General features: G+C 45.3%; 1 protein-coding gene across 1 annotated transcript in view; it reads right to left on the bottom strand.

Moving 5' to 3' along the window:
• Positions 1–316: 316 nt before the first annotated feature.
• Positions 317–20831, bottom strand: part of appl1 (adaptor protein, phosphotyrosine interaction, PH domain and leucine zipper containing 1) — a 30349-nt gene continuing 9834 nt past the window's right edge. The window contains exons 6-22 of the mRNA XM_083939179.1: positions 19781–19822; positions 18110–18168; positions 16591–16737; positions 14136–14218; positions 13685–13846; positions 13335–13523; positions 13200–13242; positions 13048–13104; positions 11117–11208; positions 10420–10599; positions 10111–10163; positions 9757–9931; positions 7661–7697; positions 7431–7571; positions 7292–7342; positions 6648–6737; positions 317–5782 (exon numbers count right to left, since the gene is read on the bottom strand). Of these exons, the coding sequence (XP_083795305.1) occupies positions 5600–5782; positions 6648–6737; positions 7292–7342; positions 7431–7571; positions 7661–7697; positions 9757–9931; positions 10111–10163; positions 10420–10599; positions 11117–11208; positions 13048–13104; positions 13200–13242; positions 13335–13523; positions 13685–13846; positions 14136–14218; positions 16591–16737; positions 18110–18168; positions 19781–19822 (1784 nt within the window). The 3' untranslated portion in view covers positions 317–5599. The remainder of the gene's footprint in view (positions 5783–6647; positions 6738–7291; positions 7343–7430; positions 7572–7660; positions 7698–9756; positions 9932–10110; positions 10164–10419; positions 10600–11116; positions 11209–13047; positions 13105–13199; positions 13243–13334; positions 13524–13684; positions 13847–14135; positions 14219–16590; positions 16738–18109; positions 18169–19780; positions 19823–20831) is intronic.

Genomic DNA, 20831 nt, shown 5'->3' with positions numbered 1-20831 from the left:
GAGGCAGAAGTTCAAATAATCAAATTTGGGATAAAAATCTTCATATGAAAAAGTGTTTAAAGGGAAGTTTGGGTCTTTTTTAAAGGTTGTGTTGTGTGAAGTAAGTAGCTGCTGTGATCTGTGAAGTCAAATGTTTTCATGAATGAATCTAAACTTAAACACGACTGTCTGACAGTAAAGTACAGCAGTGAGAATATTCTGAATGTAACGTCCACTTAGGGCGCACTCACACTGTCCTTCCGCACCGCGCCCCGGGCTTTAGGGTATTTGTCCCCCCTCCCTCTCCCCCCGCGCCCCAGCCCTGTTTGTACTCACACTGCCTGGGCCTCGGCCAATGCTTCTTGCTGTCCATACGCCATCACGGCGTAACACGTCACACGCATTGATCGCGTGTGTGTGGCTTTGTTTACAAATCTTTCCATAGACCTCAGAGTTTTTGTGCGTCTTGTCGACTGTTTTTGAATCATTTCATCGACCAAATCTGCAGTAAACACTCCACCTCCGCATCACACCAACGTGAGCCTCGTGCTCGTGCTCGTACACGTGCGCACGCTCGTGCTCATACATGTGCAAACGGGCTCTACAAAAGCCCACCTCTCTCAGCTGTCCGCAGTTATGCACGGAGCGGGTGCACTCACACTGCTCAAACGCACTAGGCTTTAGCAGAAAAACCGGTTTTGGCCCGGGACGGAAGGACAGTGTGAGTGCGCCCTTAAAGCTGCAGTCTGGCAGATCTAGTTGACTCAATCAAATTTCGGATGATTACAACTCTCACGCCCCTCCCATGGAGTGCTCATCAGTGCGCGTGCACCGCATTCCTGTAAACCAACCTGTGTCTTCTCTTACCGATAAACAGCATAAAGTACACGCTACACTGCTAACGTGATTTAGCATATGCCTAGTTTGAGGCGTGTTCATTCATTCATCTTCAACTGCTTGTCCCTGTCCGGGTCGCGGGGGGGCTGGAGCCGATCCCAGCTGACAACGGCGTGAGGCGGGGTCCACCCTGGACAGGACGCCAGTCTATCACAGGACACATAGAGACGAACAGAGACAGACAACCATTCACACCTACGGGTGATTTAGAGTCATCAATGAACCGAACACCTGCACGTCTTTGGACTGTGGGAGGAAACCGGAGAACCCGGAGAAAACCCACGCAGACACGGGGAGAACATGCAAACTCCACACAGAAGGGCCCCAGTCGGGATTCGAACTTGTAACCTTCTTGCTGTGATGCGACAGTGCTAACCACTACACCAGTTTAAGGCGTGTGCATGTGATATTTTGACATGCGGGAGGTGGGAGGTGGGATCTGTGGCGTAGTGGCGGCTGCTGCTTTTCCAAGGAGGGGAAGCTCATGTTTCCGGCCTACATCATAAATGTGTCTATTTATATGTAAATTCTGGCCTTCGTTCCTTTTCAAGAAAATGATCCGTGACCTTGTCGTACCAACTAGGCGTCTTTTCCAGGGACTTGACCAGTGTCCTCTCAATGGCAGCAGAGCTAGGCTGCTTAAACGGCCTTGGCCCAGCTGGAGCTGCAAAAGTTCCCACTTTTTATTCCGCAAGCGTCTTTGGGGGGAAATCTGCGTGCATACGGTGACGCAAAACTGTGTGTAATTCAATGTAGTATGCAGGTCAGGTGGCTAGGTGGTGCTGTGAAGCACTGCCACACAACAGCACCCAGAGCTGGTGCATGCGTAGAAACGTCCTTCTACTTCTCCCCCTAACTGCGGAGAAGCAGGACGCCGTAGAGAGTGACAAGGATCTGCAGCACGGTCTGCAGCCTCCCACCGCCTCGGCTCCACCCAGGACACTTGAATGTCCCACTGATGGAAACAGTCCCACATGTTTGTTGTTGTTTACCTTAAGTCTGCACACGGATGTTACGTAACATGTATGCAACGTGAGCCAGCCTGAGCAGATCAGAGCTCACTTATTACACGTTATTAAGATTTCCACTCTGGAGGGTGGTGTCACTTTTATGCGTTTTTAAACCCCAGAAACGCTGTTGCCTTCTAAACGAAAGACACACGTGATTAAATATATTGTTGTTTTCACTGGGGAGCGTTGTTGTGTAAAAAGGGCCTTAAACTGATATGTTTAACTGTCCCGTCCGAAGCAGGACACTGGTGCGTGCCGACCGCCATCTTGTGTAAGTAACGCACTGACTGGATAAAAGTATTGCACACAACCAGAAAAAATCCCAACTATCCCTTTAATATGAGATTCTCTTTCTGTAGCTTCACACCTTCTGGTTCTCCATGCTACTGCACGCTGCATGCAAACGGCGTGATATGCTGGACAAAGCAGGACTCATGATATTTTTCCACAATCACCTCAACTAATACAGAAAAAGGTGAATTCTGAACATAAAGATTTTGTCACTGGAGGTTGTTGATGATGAGGTGACGTTTTGAATGTCTCAAGAGAAAAACGATACTTCAAACATCCGTAAATACGTGTTCATGGTAGCATTATCTAGTGTGAGGGGAGCGGTTAGCTGTAAAACTCCATACGGTTAATATAACTGTTGCTAATCTGAGTTATCATTAAAACCCTGTTTGATTACTGCACTTTGAAAAACTCAGTAAATGAGTAAAAGTGTAAAATGTGGTCGTATTTTGTTTTTTAAATGTAGATGATCATCTCGACTGCAGAACATATTATTTTAATTTGTGGTTTTCAATTTAAAACGCGGTTTCTCTGTACTTTTTGAACATTTTCAGCACATTTTAATCTCTTAGGGGTTGAACTGTAAACCCAAAATACATAAATGAAGCTTCATTTGAAAGGTAAAAGCTTCTATTTTCTGAAAATGTGCTTTTTCTTTTTAGCAGATGGTGAAAACACAACCTGAACTACCCCTGATATAGGTGGTTACAACAGGTTAACAATATCATTATATTACTGATAACCGGGATCATTTTGTTACTATAATGATTCATCTCATCTTCAGCCTCTTATCCGGGGTCGGGTCGCAGGGGCAGCAGCTTTAGCAGGGGACCCCAAACTTCCCTTTCCCGGGCCACATTAACCAGCTCTAACTGGGGGATCCTGAGGCGTTCCCAGGCCAGTGTGGAGATCTAATCTCTCCACCTGGTCCTGGGTCTTCCCCGAGGCCTCCTCCCAGCTGGAAGTGCCTGGAACACCTCCCTAGGGAGGCGCCCAGGGTTCATCCGTACCAGATGATCCTGAACCACCTCAACTGGCTCCTTTCAACACAAAGGAGCAGCGGCTCTACTCCGAGTTCCTCACGGATGCTGAACTTCTCCCCCTCTCTCTAAGGGAGACTCCAGCCCCCCTCCTGAGAAAACACATTTCGGCCGCTTGTACCCGCGACCTTGTTCTCTCGGTCATATTGTTTCCTCTCATTTGCTACGTCTTTTACATGTTCTTCAGTATGAGTCGTCTGGATGTGTGTGCTTTTCTTAACTTTCTTTGCATGATAAAGTAGAGCTGACCTTTGACCCCAGAGGAGCAGAATTTGACCGACTGTACTTTGATAAAAGGGGAAAAAAGTGCCGCTATGATGCTGTGAATTTCAGAGGTCAACATTTTAAAATAGCAGATCACTTTGTTTTACGTTATGCAAACAATTGCAGCGATTCCTGCCACAGTATGTGTGTGTGTGTGTGTGTGTCCAAGGCACAACATAAACAACAATTTCATGATTTCAAGGTCAATAATTTGAATGTTTGGTACAAACTGGACTGGAAACTACAGTTAAAGTGTCACCACCTGTGAAATATTCTCTTGTCTGATGCTTTAAAGTGTAATTCCGGTGTAAAATCATCCCATGGTCTTTTTCAGCACTTACATTAATCAAATCTAGGCTAACCCTGATTAGCTTGGAGCAGTACAGTGAAGGCATTCAAACGTCTTTTTTAACCACTAATGCTGCTGAAAATAACAGCAAACCTCTGCAGCAGCATGAGAAGAGTCCCTACACAGAAACAAAGCACCAATGGGCTCCTTCCTTTGGGATTGCCCCGAGCTAATCACTGTTAGCCACGTCCGCTGTTAGCAACTCTCCCAGATTTCTCCGTTAATAGTTGTTACATACATCAAATCAGCCATCGAGACTCTTTTTTCGTGTAAGTGCCGAAAAAGACCAACATGGGAAGCGGGAAGAGGTCGCAGTGGACGGATGGGTCAAACAAAACAAGGTTGATATGTTGATATGAGGCGACAACAGCCGAGACATTTTGACTTTTAGTTTGAAAAACATAAAGTTGTCAAATGTCAAAAAGCTTCAGTGCTTTTCAGACATCGTTTCAAAATGATATGAACGTTTGAAAGCATGGAAAGTATTTAAGGCCTGAGGCTGCGCTGATGAAACAACGGGTAAATATCTACTGTGTTGGTTCGTGTGCAGGTTGTTAATTTTAAAAATGGTCCTAATGTTGTGCGTCGTGGATTTTTTGCCCCTCTTGTTGCCGTGGTAATAAAGGAGTGTGGCAGTGGGGTGTGGTTAAGGTGTCGACTGCTGGAGGAGAGGGAGGAGTGGCTCGGCCGGTGATCAGACAGCTGGACAGAATCAGGTAATCAGGCAGCTATATAAGCATGTTTGTAACCTGGTTCTGCCTCTTGCAGTAGGCTGGGTCCTGTGAGAGGACCAGAGCGGCGACGACCCAGAGAGAGGCAGCAGACGCCTGACCACAGCCGTCAGAGGGACGGCTGCTCGTTCGTGTAGTTTTGTTTTTTTACGTTGAGTCACGTTTGGGGGGAGCCTGGAATAAACGGTTAACCGCCGACAACGCTGTCTCTCCCTCATTTCCCGTCTGTCCTGTGAGCAGTGAGGCTCACAAGGAGGTATCGAGTATTATGTGTTTTTATGCTAGTATTTGTACAAAGGTTAAAATTTTTGTATCGTTGGCAACAAAATATCAACAAAAAACGTTTCTATTCGACCAAATTCAGCCCGATTTAAACCAAAGAAAAGCTTTTGATCTGCAAATCACTGGATGATGATGTTGTTGACTTCTGAATATGTTTCTCTTCTAGGAAGGAAAAAAAATCCCACTGCTTTAGAAAAAGAATAACAGTAAGAACTCTAAAAAATTAAGACTTCACGCTCCCCCTGCTTTGTCTTCTCCTTTTGTTTCTCTCACATTTCACCAACAAACAAACCTTCACCTCGCGCCAAAGAGTCGACACCGACACTGTCCAAAAGTTGCTTTAACTCCTCCGTCATTGCTGTTAGCTCTCTCTATAAAATAAACGTTTAAAAAACAGAAACTTGCAGGTTAAATCTATATTTGCGCCCTTTTCTGGAGAGAGGAGCCGGTATAAAAAGCAGCGTTTTTTAAACACAGAATAAAACACACAAGTCTGTGACGAGGCCGCTCAAACTCTCCTCCTCCTCTTTTATCCAGAGGGTGCGTTTTAGTTTTGTCCTCAGTTGTCAGAGTCGACGGGCTCCACCACAAACTTCAAACAGTCCAGCAAAGAGAGGGAGCACATGTTTTTCAGGCCCAGGCAGCCCGGGCGGGCTGGCGGGTGGTGTTCCCCTCCTCTGATTCCTGAGCTGCTGCTTTGACGGTACCAGCTGGGACTCGCCTGGGTGGTAAAACATGCGTCCTTCGTTAGCTTCGTTAGGCTTCAGACTCACCCTTCTTCTTCCCCTCCTCCCCGGCATCGCTGTCCTCTGATTGGCTGTTGCTAAGAACTAGGAATTGTCCGTCAGCGGCAGGTGGGTCAGCGGCAGAAGGGTCAGCGGCAGGCGGGTTAACGGGGCGACTGGAGGCGGCGATCAACCGGCTCTGCTCCTCCAGATCCTGGTGGTGTGTGTAGAAGACAAGTGTTAGCTATTAGGTAGTTTCACAACCACAACTTCAAAACATTGTTTCCTCACAAAAACGTAATTAAATCCTTGTTCGTATTCGTTCGTAATGATCAGAGAACATGTGCTCCTCTGGCACAGAGGCGGCCGGTATCAGCAGCTGCTGCTTTGACACAACGCTCAGTTGTTTTTGTCCCGGTGTCTGTTGGACTTCCACCGCTCCAGTGGGTTTTTCTGAGGACGAATGCATGACTCACTGAAACAAGCTTCTAGCTCGTTGATGTCCATATTTTCTAACTATCCCTCCTGAAGAGGGCGTCCAGTGCCTCGACACTTTCGACTCTCCTTGGCTTTCCCCCTAAATGTCGTCTGGGCCTTGCACAATAACCCCGTCATGTAGGTCACACACCTTCTCTCGGATGGTAAGGGGCGAAGAGCTTGTTCCAAAAATCAAAGGTGTTTGTGTCTCGGGTCAAGCGCAGAAGCAAGCGGTGCTGCACACCCACATGCATGCACACACACACACGCACACAGAAAAAGACCCTGAAGTGCCGTTGTATACAAATCGGGTTGATTTGAAATAAGATTTCTCGAGGAATCGATCACTCAAGCCCATTCCTAGATATTACACTTGGATATTCTGACATGTGGGATACGCTGATGGTAAATAATATTTCACAGCGCATTCTCCCTGCAGATATATGAGGGTCAGAGGTCTGCGTGCATACTGAACACAACAGTACGTATTTTATGAGATCAGCTGCAGTACGTGCTAGAACTAAAATGAAAACGTATGCGATTAAGAAAGCAGCGCAGCTTCCTTTGGTGTTTAAAGTGTAGGGTCAAAGGTTAAAGGTCACCTTCTCTATCTGTCTCTGTTTGCTGAGTTCTTCCTGCTGTTTCTCTTTGGCCTTGTCGTGCTCCTTCCTCTTCTCCACGGCCTTACGGTCCTAGAAAAAAGAGAAGACAACAGAAATAATTCACCTCCTTAACAACACCTGGAGACTTATGAGTTATGCTGCATTCAGGTGCAACATGGACGCTACAAAGAGTGTTGTATTTTATTGCTCAGAGCACGTTGATATTGGTTTCCAGTGTGAATCAGAGACTTGTTCGTGCACCACTAAAATATTTGTTTTCCTGAGTTGTTGTGAGGTTAATGATGATAAATAACTTTTCTAACTCTTCTGAGTCACTCTTCTTGACAACAGCTAACGGTTACAACCTCAACCATGTTATTTATTAAATTATTTATTATAAATGTGAGAAAAAAAATTGATGCACACTACATGAATTAATAAAAAAAATTCCCTTTTATCCGCCATGTTTCTGCATAATTTGACGCCAACTTGGCAATTAGAAAGAAGTTTCTGTATTGTTGTTGTTCCAAGTTGCGGAGGCTTTCACGTGAATTTTCCTAGTTGGAAACTCATTTTTCTGATTATCACAACACCACATGAATGCAGCATTAGCTTCAGTGTGATGAAGTCATAATGAGTCTCACCATCTCAGAGTGGAAGGCGATCTGCTTGGCCAGACCGACGCTGTCACAGATCTGAAACACATGAAGAAGACACACGGGTCAGACAGACGGACCAATCAGAGCGCTGGGCGGTGAGCTAACCGATGAACAGACGGACAACCTTCTCTCCGTCGTTGTTGGACTCAAAGATGTAGCAGACGGCTCGGCTGTCACCCCGCCCGCCCGCCGGCTGCAGGACGAATCCAAACAGCCTCTTGTTGTCCTGATGGGACGAACACTGAAACACGCTGGAGAGAGGGAACTGCAGGAGGAGAGAGAGAGAGATGATGAATCATCAGAGACGAGTCTGAGACGAAAACTATCTGAGCAGAGGAGCAGAGATCAACTCACCCTGAGTCGAGTGACTTGTGTCTGAGGATCAATGAGCCTGAAACGAAAAGAAAAACGTTTTACTGCACAGAAAAGTGTTTCCAAAGTGAACTTTAAAGTGTTTTTCTGTTTTAATTCACGACTAAAAGTGTTTTTTTTTAATGCCAAGTTGAAAACATCTCGCGTTTTAATTGAATTATTTTATTTTCAACAGTAAACAAAAAGGCTGTTGTGGTTCAAATCAGAGCCACTGATGCATGGATAGAAATAATACATGTAATACTGTATTTCTTGGGTCTTTCTTGTTCCCTCTGTTTGAGAATTTGTCATATCTGAGTCTAAAGTCTCCGTTTGATCTGCTCCTGTTTAGTGCTAACTGCTGTTAAAGTTACTTCCTGTGTCTGTTTTAAACTAAAAACATATCAGAATAACAGGGTGTTGACAATATCATGATTACATTGTTGAGTTGGAAATATACATTATGCTTGCATACTAGGAATGCACATGATGATATTATATTCCCCGGTCTTCACTTGAGGAAACAGGGTTTATATAATGGAAAGGATTTGTACGGTATTATCCAGACCCTCTTTTTTTAGAATCATTTTTGGAAAAAGACATTTTGAAAGAACAAATATAACAAAAAACCCAATGTCTGGTTTCAAACCCACCGTTCCAATGACCAAAACAAAATTAGTCTTTCTTCTCTAACAGAAACAGTCCTCTTCAGGAACCCATTAATACCTCCTGTGTCTAATAGACCAGCAACGTAAAGACAAGGACAAGGAGCCTCCATGTTTCTTGGCTGCTTGCTCAACTATGGAGAGATGTTAGAGCGAGGGGGCTGCCAGAGCAGTTGGGAATTCCGTGCCTTGCTCAACATCACCTCGGCAGTGCCCAGGAGATGAACTGGCACCTCTCCAGTCACCAGTCCACACTCCATTCATGGTCCAAACAGGGACTTGAACCAGTGACCCTACAGTTCCCAGCCAAGTCACCTATGGACTGAGCTACTGCCGCCCCACAAATAGAAACAGTCCTCTTCAGGAACCCATTAAACAAACAAAATGACTTTTGACAACAAAACAAAGCCAAGTGATGCCTCCTGCGTCTAATAGACCAGCAACATAAATCTCCAACAACAGGCCTCCATGTTTCTTGGCTGTTTGACTCCGCTGCGTTAATCACCATTATACTAAAACGACATCATAGCGCTTCCTCTGACTTTTGAGCCCCTTCTTTAGGGCCGATCATTGTGTTTCTCCATGTTTCAGGCCCCTGACCCGTCAGATAGTTGTCCCTGTGGACGGTGTCGCTGTAAACTGTGTTGTGATTGACGGCTCGTCATGAAAGGAACTCTTTTAGAAGTTTTTGCCGTTGTCTTCTGTTGTGATTGTATATTGCCATGTAACTCTCACACTCCGACACTCATTTTACCCCAATGGAAACACACCATTGGGGTAAAATGTGGCCACTCAGAAAGTTTCAGGGCACGTCCTCGCAAATGGGCGTTCACTCGCCGTGTTTCCGTTACAAAACAAAAGACCCCAGAGGGATTTACGAGACTCTGGAGGTGACGTATCACTCGATCGACGGTGATCAGCTGATCAGTGATACAGCGCTGCTCCGCTCTTTCTCAAGGTGAGAAATACAGAACAGTTGTGGTTTGATTTAAGGTGGCCCGTATGATTTACGCCAACTTATGTCCAAGACACAAGAAAATGGCTGCAGGTCAGAATCCAACCCTGCCGTCACTCATTTAACAACCCTGTGCAAAGATGAGCGTGCATGTGTGTGTTCTTTTACACCAATGGATAAAAGTGTCTGCTCTACTTCGCCGTGTTATTGTGGCGTCTGTACTACTACACATCACATCCCGCTGAGAGCTACTTCCAATCAGAAACTGGGTTTCTCTCCGGGGAGAAAAATGGGCCTGCTCTGCGACAGGGCCAACAAACGCCGCAAGATAGACCCGCCTCTATAGAAGCACTTACTTGGCCTTTAAAATCTAGACCCTGAAAATAAGCCCCCCGCCTTTTCAGGTGGATTTCCACGGAAAAGAAACACGTCTTATATTCGTGAGAGTACAGTATTTTGTCAGTGTCTGTAGTTCATACTTGAGGCAGTCGCAAGTGACTAGAAGGTGTGACTCGGTCATCCTGAAGATGTTGTGGATGGCTCTGGCTGCCAGGATCTGCCTCATGGTCTCAGAGATGACGTCCGCCGACTCCACGGTCCTCACCTCCATGGAGCCCAGGAAGCGAACGATGAAGAGCTGGTGGAGGATCGAGTCTGGACGACAGACACGGGGCGTAAACACGAAACATTTATTAACGACCTGCACAGTGCTGCTTAAAGAAAAGGGAACAGTTTACTTTTCTCTAAAGGTGAATGAAAGTACAGTTTAACAAACAGTGCATTAGCAATAGCATTAGCATTAGCATTGCTAACAGGAGGAGAGGAGATGGTACCTTCACTGTCTTCAGATGTGGTGTCTCCTGACTCTCCAAATGGATTACTCCGTCTGTGCACACAATTAGTTTGATGGATCAGGTGGTGAGGAGGATCAGCCAATATCATATATATATATAAACGGTATTTATATTATTATATACTATAAAACTGGCCTCAGTGTGTTCAACATAAACGGCTCAATCTGAGAGACAGATAGATAAAATCTGCTGGATAGAAACCAACTGGACACACACACACACACACACACACACACACACGCATACGCTCACGCACACGCACACACGCACACAAGCGCACACACTGACCTGCCGGACTGTGCTGCCGTCTTGCTCTGTCCTGAGTTCTCCTCGCTGACGGGGGAAATAATGTCAAACTGGATGGGTGTTTCCGGGGCGACCAGGGCATCCAATGAGAGCACAGAGAGGGCGGGCGACGGCTCAGAGCCCACTGAGCTGATGCTGCTCGCCCGGCCCACGCGCCCTTTACTGGAATGGAGAGAGAGAGAGACGGGTGGTTTTACTGGTGGAGGTCCAGTGTTCCCACAGAAATCTGACTGGCCTCCAGGAGTCAATCTTCATAACATCTGGCAGCTCGCTCATCATGTGTAATAAAAACACAGGTGTTTTTTTAACATCACACACTCACACATACACATTTTCTGTTTTGTCCTGCAGATGCAAATTCACTGTTTTCTACCTCCAGTTTGAATTAAATCTCTAGACTGATATCTTTGTTTTAACAATAAAGGGAGAGAGGAGTGTGATTCATGTGTTTCTACTAAAACTAAAACAGTTCCTGGTTATTTCAAGGTACCTTAACGAAAATAAACAGCTTTCACAGAAGCTTGAGAACCAGAACTTGAAGGGCATCCTCATAAAAAGCCCTCAAAGTACTTTTTCCCATTACTACAAGCATTGTACGATTCTTAAGACAACCTTATGAGCGAACAGTGTTGAGGGTTATAAATGTATCTTGGTTAAATGCACACACACACACACACACCTGCTTGGCCTCATGCTCTCGTGTCTCTGCTGGAAGGACGGCGACGGCGTTACAGCTTCAAGAGCTGATTGGTTCACTCTGGCTGCCAGCTCCTGCCAATAGGATGACAGTTCTGTCAGCAGCCAATAGGGAAAGTGTGCAAGAAATCACTGATATCAGATTAGGATACACTACTAGGTCAAAAGTATGTGGACACAAACTCTGCAGTCGTACTTCTTTAGCATAAACTAAAGAAATGGATTTCTCTTTGGGTGGTCGACTGTTTGTGTTTTTTAATCACTGGCCACATCTTTAAACCTAAAGCCTCCAAAATCTCCACCACGATCTGTCGCCAGGTTCGGGCTGCAACTAACAATGATTTTCATTTTTTTTTAAAACAACTGTTGGTTTGGTAGGTAGTGAAAAATGTCCATCAGTATTTCCCAAAGTCCTCAAATGCCTTGTTCTGAGCACAACTAAAAAAGATTTTCACTTCTGTCAAAGAAGCCAGAGAAATTTGACTTTTACTTCTTTAAAAAAAAAATGCTCGCTAATCAAAATTAAAGAAGCCCTGAAAGGAAAGGTGAAAACATAAATGGAAGAGGGAACTGTTGGCCAAAACCTAAAACCCAAGTTTATCTCCTACGTAGGAAGTTTTTATTTTGAGGGCAAAAAGCCGTGCTGAATGAAGGGAAGGGAAAGTTCAGCAAAATGCAACAAAAACAACATGTTTTACCTTATTAGTAAACTACAAATATCTGTAAAACATAATGGGACTGTGTAAAGGTGACGACTTGGGTTAAACAGTGTAGCTAAAAGGTCTGATTGAATCATATTGTGAAGAGACTGCATGTTTCACATTGTTACTTAAAATTCACGTCGATGGGTGACCGTGATCATGATGTCTGCAGGTGAGATAAACACGAGATCTACAGCACCAGTCAAAAGTTTGGGAACGCTTTTCTTATTCACCTTTGACTGGTAGCCCACTGTATGTCCGCGTGCGTAAAATTACACACAGAGCTTGGATCTGGATGCGGGGGCCGACTTCATTACTAATATCTCACCTTGCCTTTCAGGGCTTCCGTATAAAATAGCTGCCGATTAAGTTAATAGTTGACAACTAATTTATTTTAATGTGTTACCGTATTTTCCGCACTATAAGTTGCACCTAAAAACCTTCAAATGTCTCAAAAGCCGACAGTGCGCCTTATAATCCGGTGCTCCTTATATATGGACCAATATTGAGCCACAACTACGGTGAGCAGCCGCTGACTCTATTTTCCCCCGTAGAAGAAGTAACGCGCGGTGCATGTTGAGATATACGACTGCACGCAGCGTGCCGTTTCATTTCCATGTGTGTGTTTGTGTAAAGAGCCCAAAATGGCTCCTGTTAAGAGACACGCTTACGACGCAGAGTTTAAACTCAAGGCCATTAGTCACGCAGCAGAACACGGGAATAGAGCAGCAGCGAGAGAGTTTAACATGAACCAATCAATGGTGCCGAAGTGGAGGAAGCAACAAGGCGACCTGCGCCAAGTAAAGAAGACTAAACAGAGTTTAGAGGGAACAGAGCGAGACGGCTGCAGCTGGAGGACAAACTCCAACAGTGGGTTGTTGAACAGAGAGCAGCAAGTAGAAGCGTCCGTACAATCACTGTTCCACTGAAGGCAACAGCGCTAGCACGCCAACTTAACATCAATGAATTTAGAAGCGGTCCTTAACGTAACCCCAGCCTCGACTGTAGCGTCTATTCTATACGCCTTATAATGTGGTGACCCTTATATATGAAAAAAGTTTCAAAATAAGACATTCATTGAACCTGTGCCTTATAATGCGGTGCGCCTTATAATGCGGAAAATACGGTAATCCGAATTCGAAATACTTTAATAATCTCAGGGGGAAATTATCTAAATGATAGTTGCAGCTTAAGGTAAATACAGTTGACAGACCTCTGCGTTCTCACTCAGGTAGATCCTTTTGGAGATGTTGTTGATGGTGGAGATCCACTGAAGGACAAAGCAGCAGAGAAAACAGCGTAAGGAAACAAATGATGTGTTGAAAGTCAATACAGATGAGGTCACATGACAGAAAAACATTTTACCTCCTCGCAGTCCTTCCTGCTCTCGGACTGCAGCGTCACCACTCTGACAGAACACAGAACGAGAGGAAACGGTTTATACTCCGTAAACTTAGAGAACACCTAAAGACAAATGTTAAAAAGCCGGGGTCCTCTCACTTCTTGCCATCGAAGGAAGTGACCTGGAAGCAGAAGCGACGGTCGTCACAGTCGACCGCCATGACGGAGCAGTTGTCCAGGTCTGTGACCAACCCGCCCGCAACCTCGCCCCGGCCCTGCTGCATCAGATTACCGCCCTGCGTGAAGAAATACTGACGCTCCCAGGACGTCGACACCAACCCCGTCTTACTGATAGACACACAGAGTCAAACAACAACAACGGGAGCTTTAATTTGGACGTTTAATAAAAGTATTTTAAATGTGTGTGTGTGTGTGTGTGTGTGTGTGTGTGTGTGTGTGTGTGTGTGTGTGTGTGTGTGTGTGTGTATGTGTGTGTGTGTGTGTCATACTTGCGGATGTACAGGTAGCCCTGTTTCCTGGTCAGATTGCGACAGACGGGCGAGTAGGTAGGGTCGGGGTCACATGGTGCGTACAGCGGGTCACATGATCTCTCCATTTCCTGGATGGTCTGCTGCATCTGCCCGACCTCCTCCTCCATCTCCCGACGCACGCTACAAACACACACACACACACACTGTATTCACGTGTGCCTCCTCACAGGTGTCAAGTTTCCATCCATCCCGATCACCTGATCATCATCTGGTCAGGCCGGTGTATAGACGGGACTTTGATACTGACCGGGACTCTAGTTGCAAAATTAAAACATTGCGGCGCTCATATCTGGAATATTTGTGCTTCACTTTTGTAGAGTGGGAGGAAGTGGAGCTGCGTCGTCCATCTTTAAATACAGTCTGTGGTAGAAACAAACAAAAGACACACTGGGGGGTGCGGGGCTCTTACTTCTGGACACTGGTTCCTATCGTTCCCAGGAAGTCCTCCCACTGCTGGGTGAGATTTTCTGAACCCAGTTTAAAGAAACTGATCTGCGGAGAACAAACACAGACGAAGATAAACAGCAGTCTCAACCAGAAAAGTGACACTTATTTATCGTTATATACTGTAAATTATGATGAACAGCTGAAATGAATTGGGTAACTAGGTAACTCAAGGACAGACATCATCATGATCCTGATGAATGATGCCGTCTCTCACCACACAGTTGACTGACATTGTAATAACACTGTGGTCAAAAATCTGCATCAGAGTGTGAGATATCAGTTTCTGATTGTGTAACAAATGTCCGGTGAGTAGAAGCGCTACAATGTTAACAGAAAATAAAGAGAAAACAAAACATGAAATCAGCTGACATCATCCGCCTCGCTCTTGTGAAAATGCAGGAATAAAAACAGTTTTGGGTGTAGTGTTTCAAAGTGGCTCAATGACAGAGTGGGTCGTCCTCCATTCAAGATCGGCAGTTCAATCCCCACCTCCCCCAGTCCACATGTCAAAGTGTCCTTGGGAAAGACACTGAACCCTAAATTGGTCCTTGTGCTGTGCATGGGTGTGTGAATGTGTTGTGAATGTGGTGTGAATGGTTAGATTAGACGTATGTAGATGTCCACTGCCATCAGTGTGAACGTCTGTGTGAACGGCTGAATGTGACAAACACTGTGAAAGAGCCTTGAGTAGTCAGAAGACTAGAAAGGCGCTAAATAAGAACAAGTCCATTTACCAGTCCATGTCGTGTTGTGTTGTGATTAGTTTGCCTTTGCGCATAATAACAGCTGACGCACTGTGACACTCTCTTTAGGCTCCACCTATGATGTTGGTGGATACTGTTAACTACGATATAACTTCCATGTCCAGAGACTTGAGCCATTTCTTGGTCTGCCTTCATGTCTTTACTTGTGCTCCTGTGAAACGTCATCAGTCACAGCCCAAGTACTGTTTCAATTCAATAGACCGTATCTTGCCAAGTACGCTCCAAATGCCTACCCTTAGGGGTTAGACCAAGTTCAATCGTAGAAGGCTGCTGTCATTTTCTTCTGTACAAGAGGCGGGGATAGTTCAAATGGCTGCATGCAATCTATCAACTAATCAGATCAACGATCCTGTTGACATACTCCAACTGGTAGATTAAACTTTTACCAAAACCAGTCGGCAGTGAAGCAAATACATCCTTTGTATTGAACCGCTCCAGGGAAAGTTTCTGTTCAGCTTTCAAAGTGAACTTGCCACTGAAATCATTTAAAACTGAACATCATCAAACATCAACGTAGCGGTTGCTGCACTTCGGTGCCCGTCATCCATCATCAATCCATTATCTTATCCATCCATCTCATCTCAGGTGATTTAGAGTCATCAATGAACCTAACACCTGCACGTCTTTGGACTGTGGGAGGAAGAACCCGGAGGAAACCCACGCAGACACGGGGAGAACATGCAAACTCCACACAGAAGGGCCCCCAATATGGATTCGAACCAATAACCCTCTTGCTGTGAGACAGTGCTAACCATCACACCACCATGCCGCCTTTGCTGGCAGTCATGTTGAATGTAAATTGTAAAGCCAAAGCTGCTTGCAACGATTCTCTGTTGTCATCGGGTTTAACCAACCGATAGCATGCCAAAAAAGCAATTGGATCCACAAAAATGGGACAGGAAATGGGAAGAATAGACCTGTCTTTGGACTGTGGGAGGAAACCGGAGAACCCGGAGCAAACCCACGCAGACACGGGGAGAACATGCAACTCCACAAAGAAGGGCCCCCAATCCGGATTCGAACCAGGAACCCTCTTGCTTTGAGGCGACAGTGATAACCACCACATCACTATGCCGCCCTTGGTGGCAGTCATGTCTTGCCGATTGGATTAAAAAAAATGGGATAGGAATCGGGAAGAACAGACCCAGGTGCAGGATGAATTCAAATCGCTGGCAGATGGGGCTGGGGATACCTGGTCTACCAAATGCCCGGATGTGACTTGCTTCGCCCATTTTATCGAGGGTGCATCAGAGGTGACTTGTGTGGACTTCAGACAGCAAGGTATCCCAGAATGCATTTCACATTAACGGCTGTACTGCATCCTCCCGTCATCCAGAGTGTGGAGTCGAACTTGCCAAGTCTGAACTACTAAGCTCACAAGTCCGAACTTGGAATATTTGGTATTGAGAAACTGCTTTGTACTGGTATGTGTACAGTTGTAGTGGTCACTTTTTTTGGGCTGTATGCGGAAGGGATGACAGAATTATGCAGACCGAAACAAACTCTCATGGAAAATATAATTTGAGCTTTATGGCCACCACCGACACTGACTGAGAGATGTAGCATGTGATGTTTTCTTTGCTGAGTGTGTGTGTGTGTGTGTGTGTGTGTGTGTGTGTGTGTGTGTGTGTGTGTGTGTGTGCGTGTGTGTACCTGGGCCTGCATGTAGCCCAGCAGCGGCTCCAGCAGAGCCGTCTTCTTCTTGTACTGAAGTGTGTTCAGCGTGCAGAAGTAGTGCATCATGGTCTGGTGCTGTTTCTTGCGGGAGGTGTAGACGTCCTCCACGGCCTCCGCGCGCAACTGCAACACACAAGACTTTCCTGTTATTTCAGTATCAAGGTAATTGTAATCTGAATTATCTTTATTATACTCAGGTTCAATTAAATTAAGCATGGTTTCTCTTGATGTAGGTCAAAATATAATAAGTAAATAGCAAAACCAGACGACAGCAGCAGAAGCAGAATATAAACATAATCATAATAAGGTAAGAGAAAGCTTTATTAGTTAGTCCCACAGTGGGGACAGTCTCAGAGATGAGTGTTTATATAACAAAAGCATCAGTAAAAGATGCATGAAATAATAAATATGTAAACAGTAAAAAGCTAACAGTGAAATATAAGATACCTTTTGGTTAAGATACTATTATTGTAAAAGTTTAATTTTCCTCTCAGGCCGCAGCTGCTTTGAAATAATTTATACGAAAATCAACCTGCAGAAACTTCAACTTACTGCAGATATAAAGGAGAGTTAGATACATTATAAAAGAATAAAAATCAACTGCTGCCTGGAAGAAAATCAAGCAATAAAACAGAAGTGTGCAATAAAGAGGTCAACAATAAAGAACAGAATATAACATTAGAAGGTAATGGGTTAAACATTCATACCAGCCCGCATGACCCAGAAGTTTATTTCACATATTTTTCTACTTTTTCTGCAGAAGTTGAGTAAAGTTTTAGTACATTAATAGCTAGTGTAACCTAAAGAGCCTTTTGTCAGTGCAGAAGTTGTCTCAGTACATTAATAGCTAGTGGAGCACTGCTTCGGGTTGACTGCCTCCGTTATTCTTTTCCATACAGCGTTTTGATGGGCCCCTTTTATTCCACTCTTAAGACAAAAAGCACATCTTTATTTTGCTCCATCTCGGATGTCAGGATGCTGATCTCTGTGTCGGAAAAGTTTCTTTTCTAATCTGCGTTCTTCCTCTCCGTGTTTGACCTCAGTGGGCGAGGCCTCCGAACCAGGAATATTTAAGGGCGCAACATGACGATTAATGACGATCGAATTCAGCCAGCGCATTTATCAAGGTCCGCTCATTCTTACGCTGAGATCGGTCCGATATGAATGTTTCATAGATTCACACGTGGGTCCTTTCCTACGACCAATTCTGCGCTCAGATCTGCGCCTGTTTTCACGCAAGACTGATAAATGAGGGCCACTGTGTCTAAAGGCAACTGAATGGTTTATTTTGTTTAAATTTGGTTGAATCTTGAATCATTCTTTCTGGCTAACGACGCAGACTCAAATCAAAGTTTCAGACATTTATCTGGGTTTTCCCTCTTTTGTTCTTTTGAGGAAACGTCCCAGGATGACTCGTAAAACAAAGAATCATCGAGAAGCTTAGCGTTACATTTTAGTCTTGAAGTGTTGAATGGTTAATGTGAGTGTTTCTTACCTTGTCGTTGTCCCTCTTCTTGGACAGGCGGCTGTATCGGTTAATGGCTACGTCGTGATCTACAGGAAGAAACAGGTGAACTTTTTAGTGACAAAACATTTTCTTTAGCTTTTCTTTAACTCAAATTAAGACAGAACTACTAATAACTATTAAAACCAAGGTGAAAACTTCCTTTAAGTTGTGATGGGAATTACAATGAACACGTGTCTGCGTGGGTTTCCTCCGGGTTCTCCGGTTTCCTCCCACAGTCCAAAGACGTGCAGGTGTTCGGTTCATTGATGACTCTAAATCACCCGTAGGTGTGAATGGTTGTCTGTCTCTGTTTGTCTCTATGTGTCCTGTGATAGACTGGCGTCCTGTCCAGGGTGGACCCCGCCTCACGCCCGATGTCAGCTGGGATCGGCTCCAGCCCCCTGCGACCCCGACCCCGGGATAAGCGGTTGAAGATGAATGAATGAATGTTTTGGGTTTTAAAACACAGGACAAAACAACATTCTCTATCTCCTCATGATGCAGACGTTTCCTTTGTCTCTGCATGAAATATGCAGCCCTGTGTATCGTGTGAGGAGACTTCCCTTTATCCTGTGAAACAAGTGGGGCTGGAATTTATAATTATGACTCTGTGACAGTCAAAGCACAGGACACGTCGGCCTCGTTCTCTGTAAACATCGTGCCAGCTGAGCTGTTTTACACTGTATCTGTATTTAAACTCTACAGACCCCGACCTTCGTCCTCGAGACAGGAGCCGTCCGTGCAGACGTTTAGAAAAAGGGCTTTTCTTGCAAGGAAATGATTTGGAATAAACTCACATGGAGAAAGCTGATCTTATTGGTTCTTCTTCTGTCTTGATTGACCCTTATTGACTCATTTTCCCACAACAAAGTGTAGTTGAATCATGCAGTCTGTAGCCAGAAGAGACACGCTGACACAAAGATCAGCACATTTTGTTCTTTTAGATTTAGTTTCTTTACATCGTGATGCGTCAAGATGACAGTGATGAGGTAAAATTAGGATTAAGTTAACTCTTTTCAGTTGATTATTAAATTAAAATGGCAAATATTTATGTGTTTCCTATGTCCATTAGGGTAAAATGTGGCCGCTCTGAGAGTTTCAGGGCAAGCCTGTTCACACGCAGTGTTTCCATTACAAAAATGGCCGGTGGAACAGTGGTTAGAGCAGTCGCCCCATGTAAAGAGGCTAAAGGTCCTCGAGGCAGCGGCCCCGGGTTTGACTCCGACCTGCCGCCCTTTGCTGCATGTCTCCCCCTCTCTCTCTCACCCCATTTCCTGTCTTCTGACCTGCAGCAGATGGCTGAATCGGCCACTGCAGCACTCGTGCAAAGATGTGCACGAGTGCTGTGATCTACTACACTACTGGATAAAAGTGTCTGCTCTACTTGTGCCTGTGCTGTTGTGGCGTCTGCACTGCCACACGTCACATCCCGCTGAGAGCTACATCCAATCACCTACCAAGCTTCTCTCAGTCTCTCAATTCTCTCAATCAAACGGCCGGGCCTCATAACGGGTATTCAACCCTGATGGAAACGCACCTAATTGAAAGATGACTCCTTGGTGCTCAGGAAACTTGTGATGAACATTTATACTTCCAATAAAAAGCAAAAAAACATTTATACCGAGTTAATAACAGCCCAAAGAAGCAGCAATAACTTACCATCACTGGATATTTGGAAGACTTCTTTCAGGGTGAGGATCTCTGGAGAGAGACACAAAGAACTGCATGAATATTTTGCTGCTAATTGCGTCTTGGCTCTGAGAGTAAATGGGGCGTGTTGATGATGTTTCTCTGCGGCCAACGGAAGAAAGCAAACCTCCAGCAGTGAAGAAGAAGAATGGTGATTTACACAAAGACAGCTACAGAAATGTCTAAGGTCGCACTCACACTGCCCTTCCGCACCGCGCCAAAACAGGTTTTACGGGTAAAGCATAGCTCGTTCGACCAGTGTGAGTGCACCCGCTCCGCGCCTAGCTGCGGCCAGCTGGCCGTCCACAGCCCATTTGAGAGGGTGGGCTTTTTGTAAAGCGTGTTTGCACATGTACGAGCACGAGGCCTACGGCGGTTCTGACGTCATCTTATGTGCGCCTGTTTGGCCAAAGAAGAAAGAAGGAGGGACCATGCGCGGACATTTAACAACAATGGCGGTGAAAGGTTCACGTTGGTGTGATGCGGAGGTGGAGTGTTTACTGCAGATTTGGTCGATGAAAAGATTCAAAAACAGTCGACAAGACGCACAAAAACTCTGAGGTCTACGGAAAGATTTGTAAACAAAGCGACGCATCGCGATGACGGCATTAATGTGTGTGACGTGTTACGGCGTGATGACAGCAAGAAGCATTTGCGCGAGGCCCAGGTAGTGTGAGTACAAACCAACTGGCCAGCGGGGGGAGAGGGAGGGGGGACAAGTACCCTAAAGCCCGGGGCGTGGTGCGGAAGGACAGTGTGAGTGCGCCCTAACTGTAGAGACAACAAGATTCAGGAGTTTTTGGCGGTAAAGACAGACGATAAAATCATCAGATACATTTAAAGGACACAAGACTCGGTTGTAATCAGCGCCATATCCCCCCTCGCCCTACAGTAAGGTCGCACTTACACTGTCCATCCGTACCGTGCCCCAGGACATTTCACGGCTAAAGTCTAGTTCGTTTGACCAGTGTGAGTCCACGGCCTGTCTTGGCGAGGTGGGCTTTTGTAAAGCACGTTTGCA

This window comes from Echiichthys vipera, assembly GCF_963691815.1.
Source record: "Echiichthys vipera genome assembly, chromosome: X".
Classification (NCBI taxonomy): domain Eukaryota; kingdom Metazoa; phylum Chordata; class Actinopteri; order Perciformes; family Trachinidae; genus Echiichthys; species Echiichthys vipera.
Note: the sequence above shows the minus strand (reverse complement) of the source record. Positions and strands in the feature narration are given on the sequence as shown.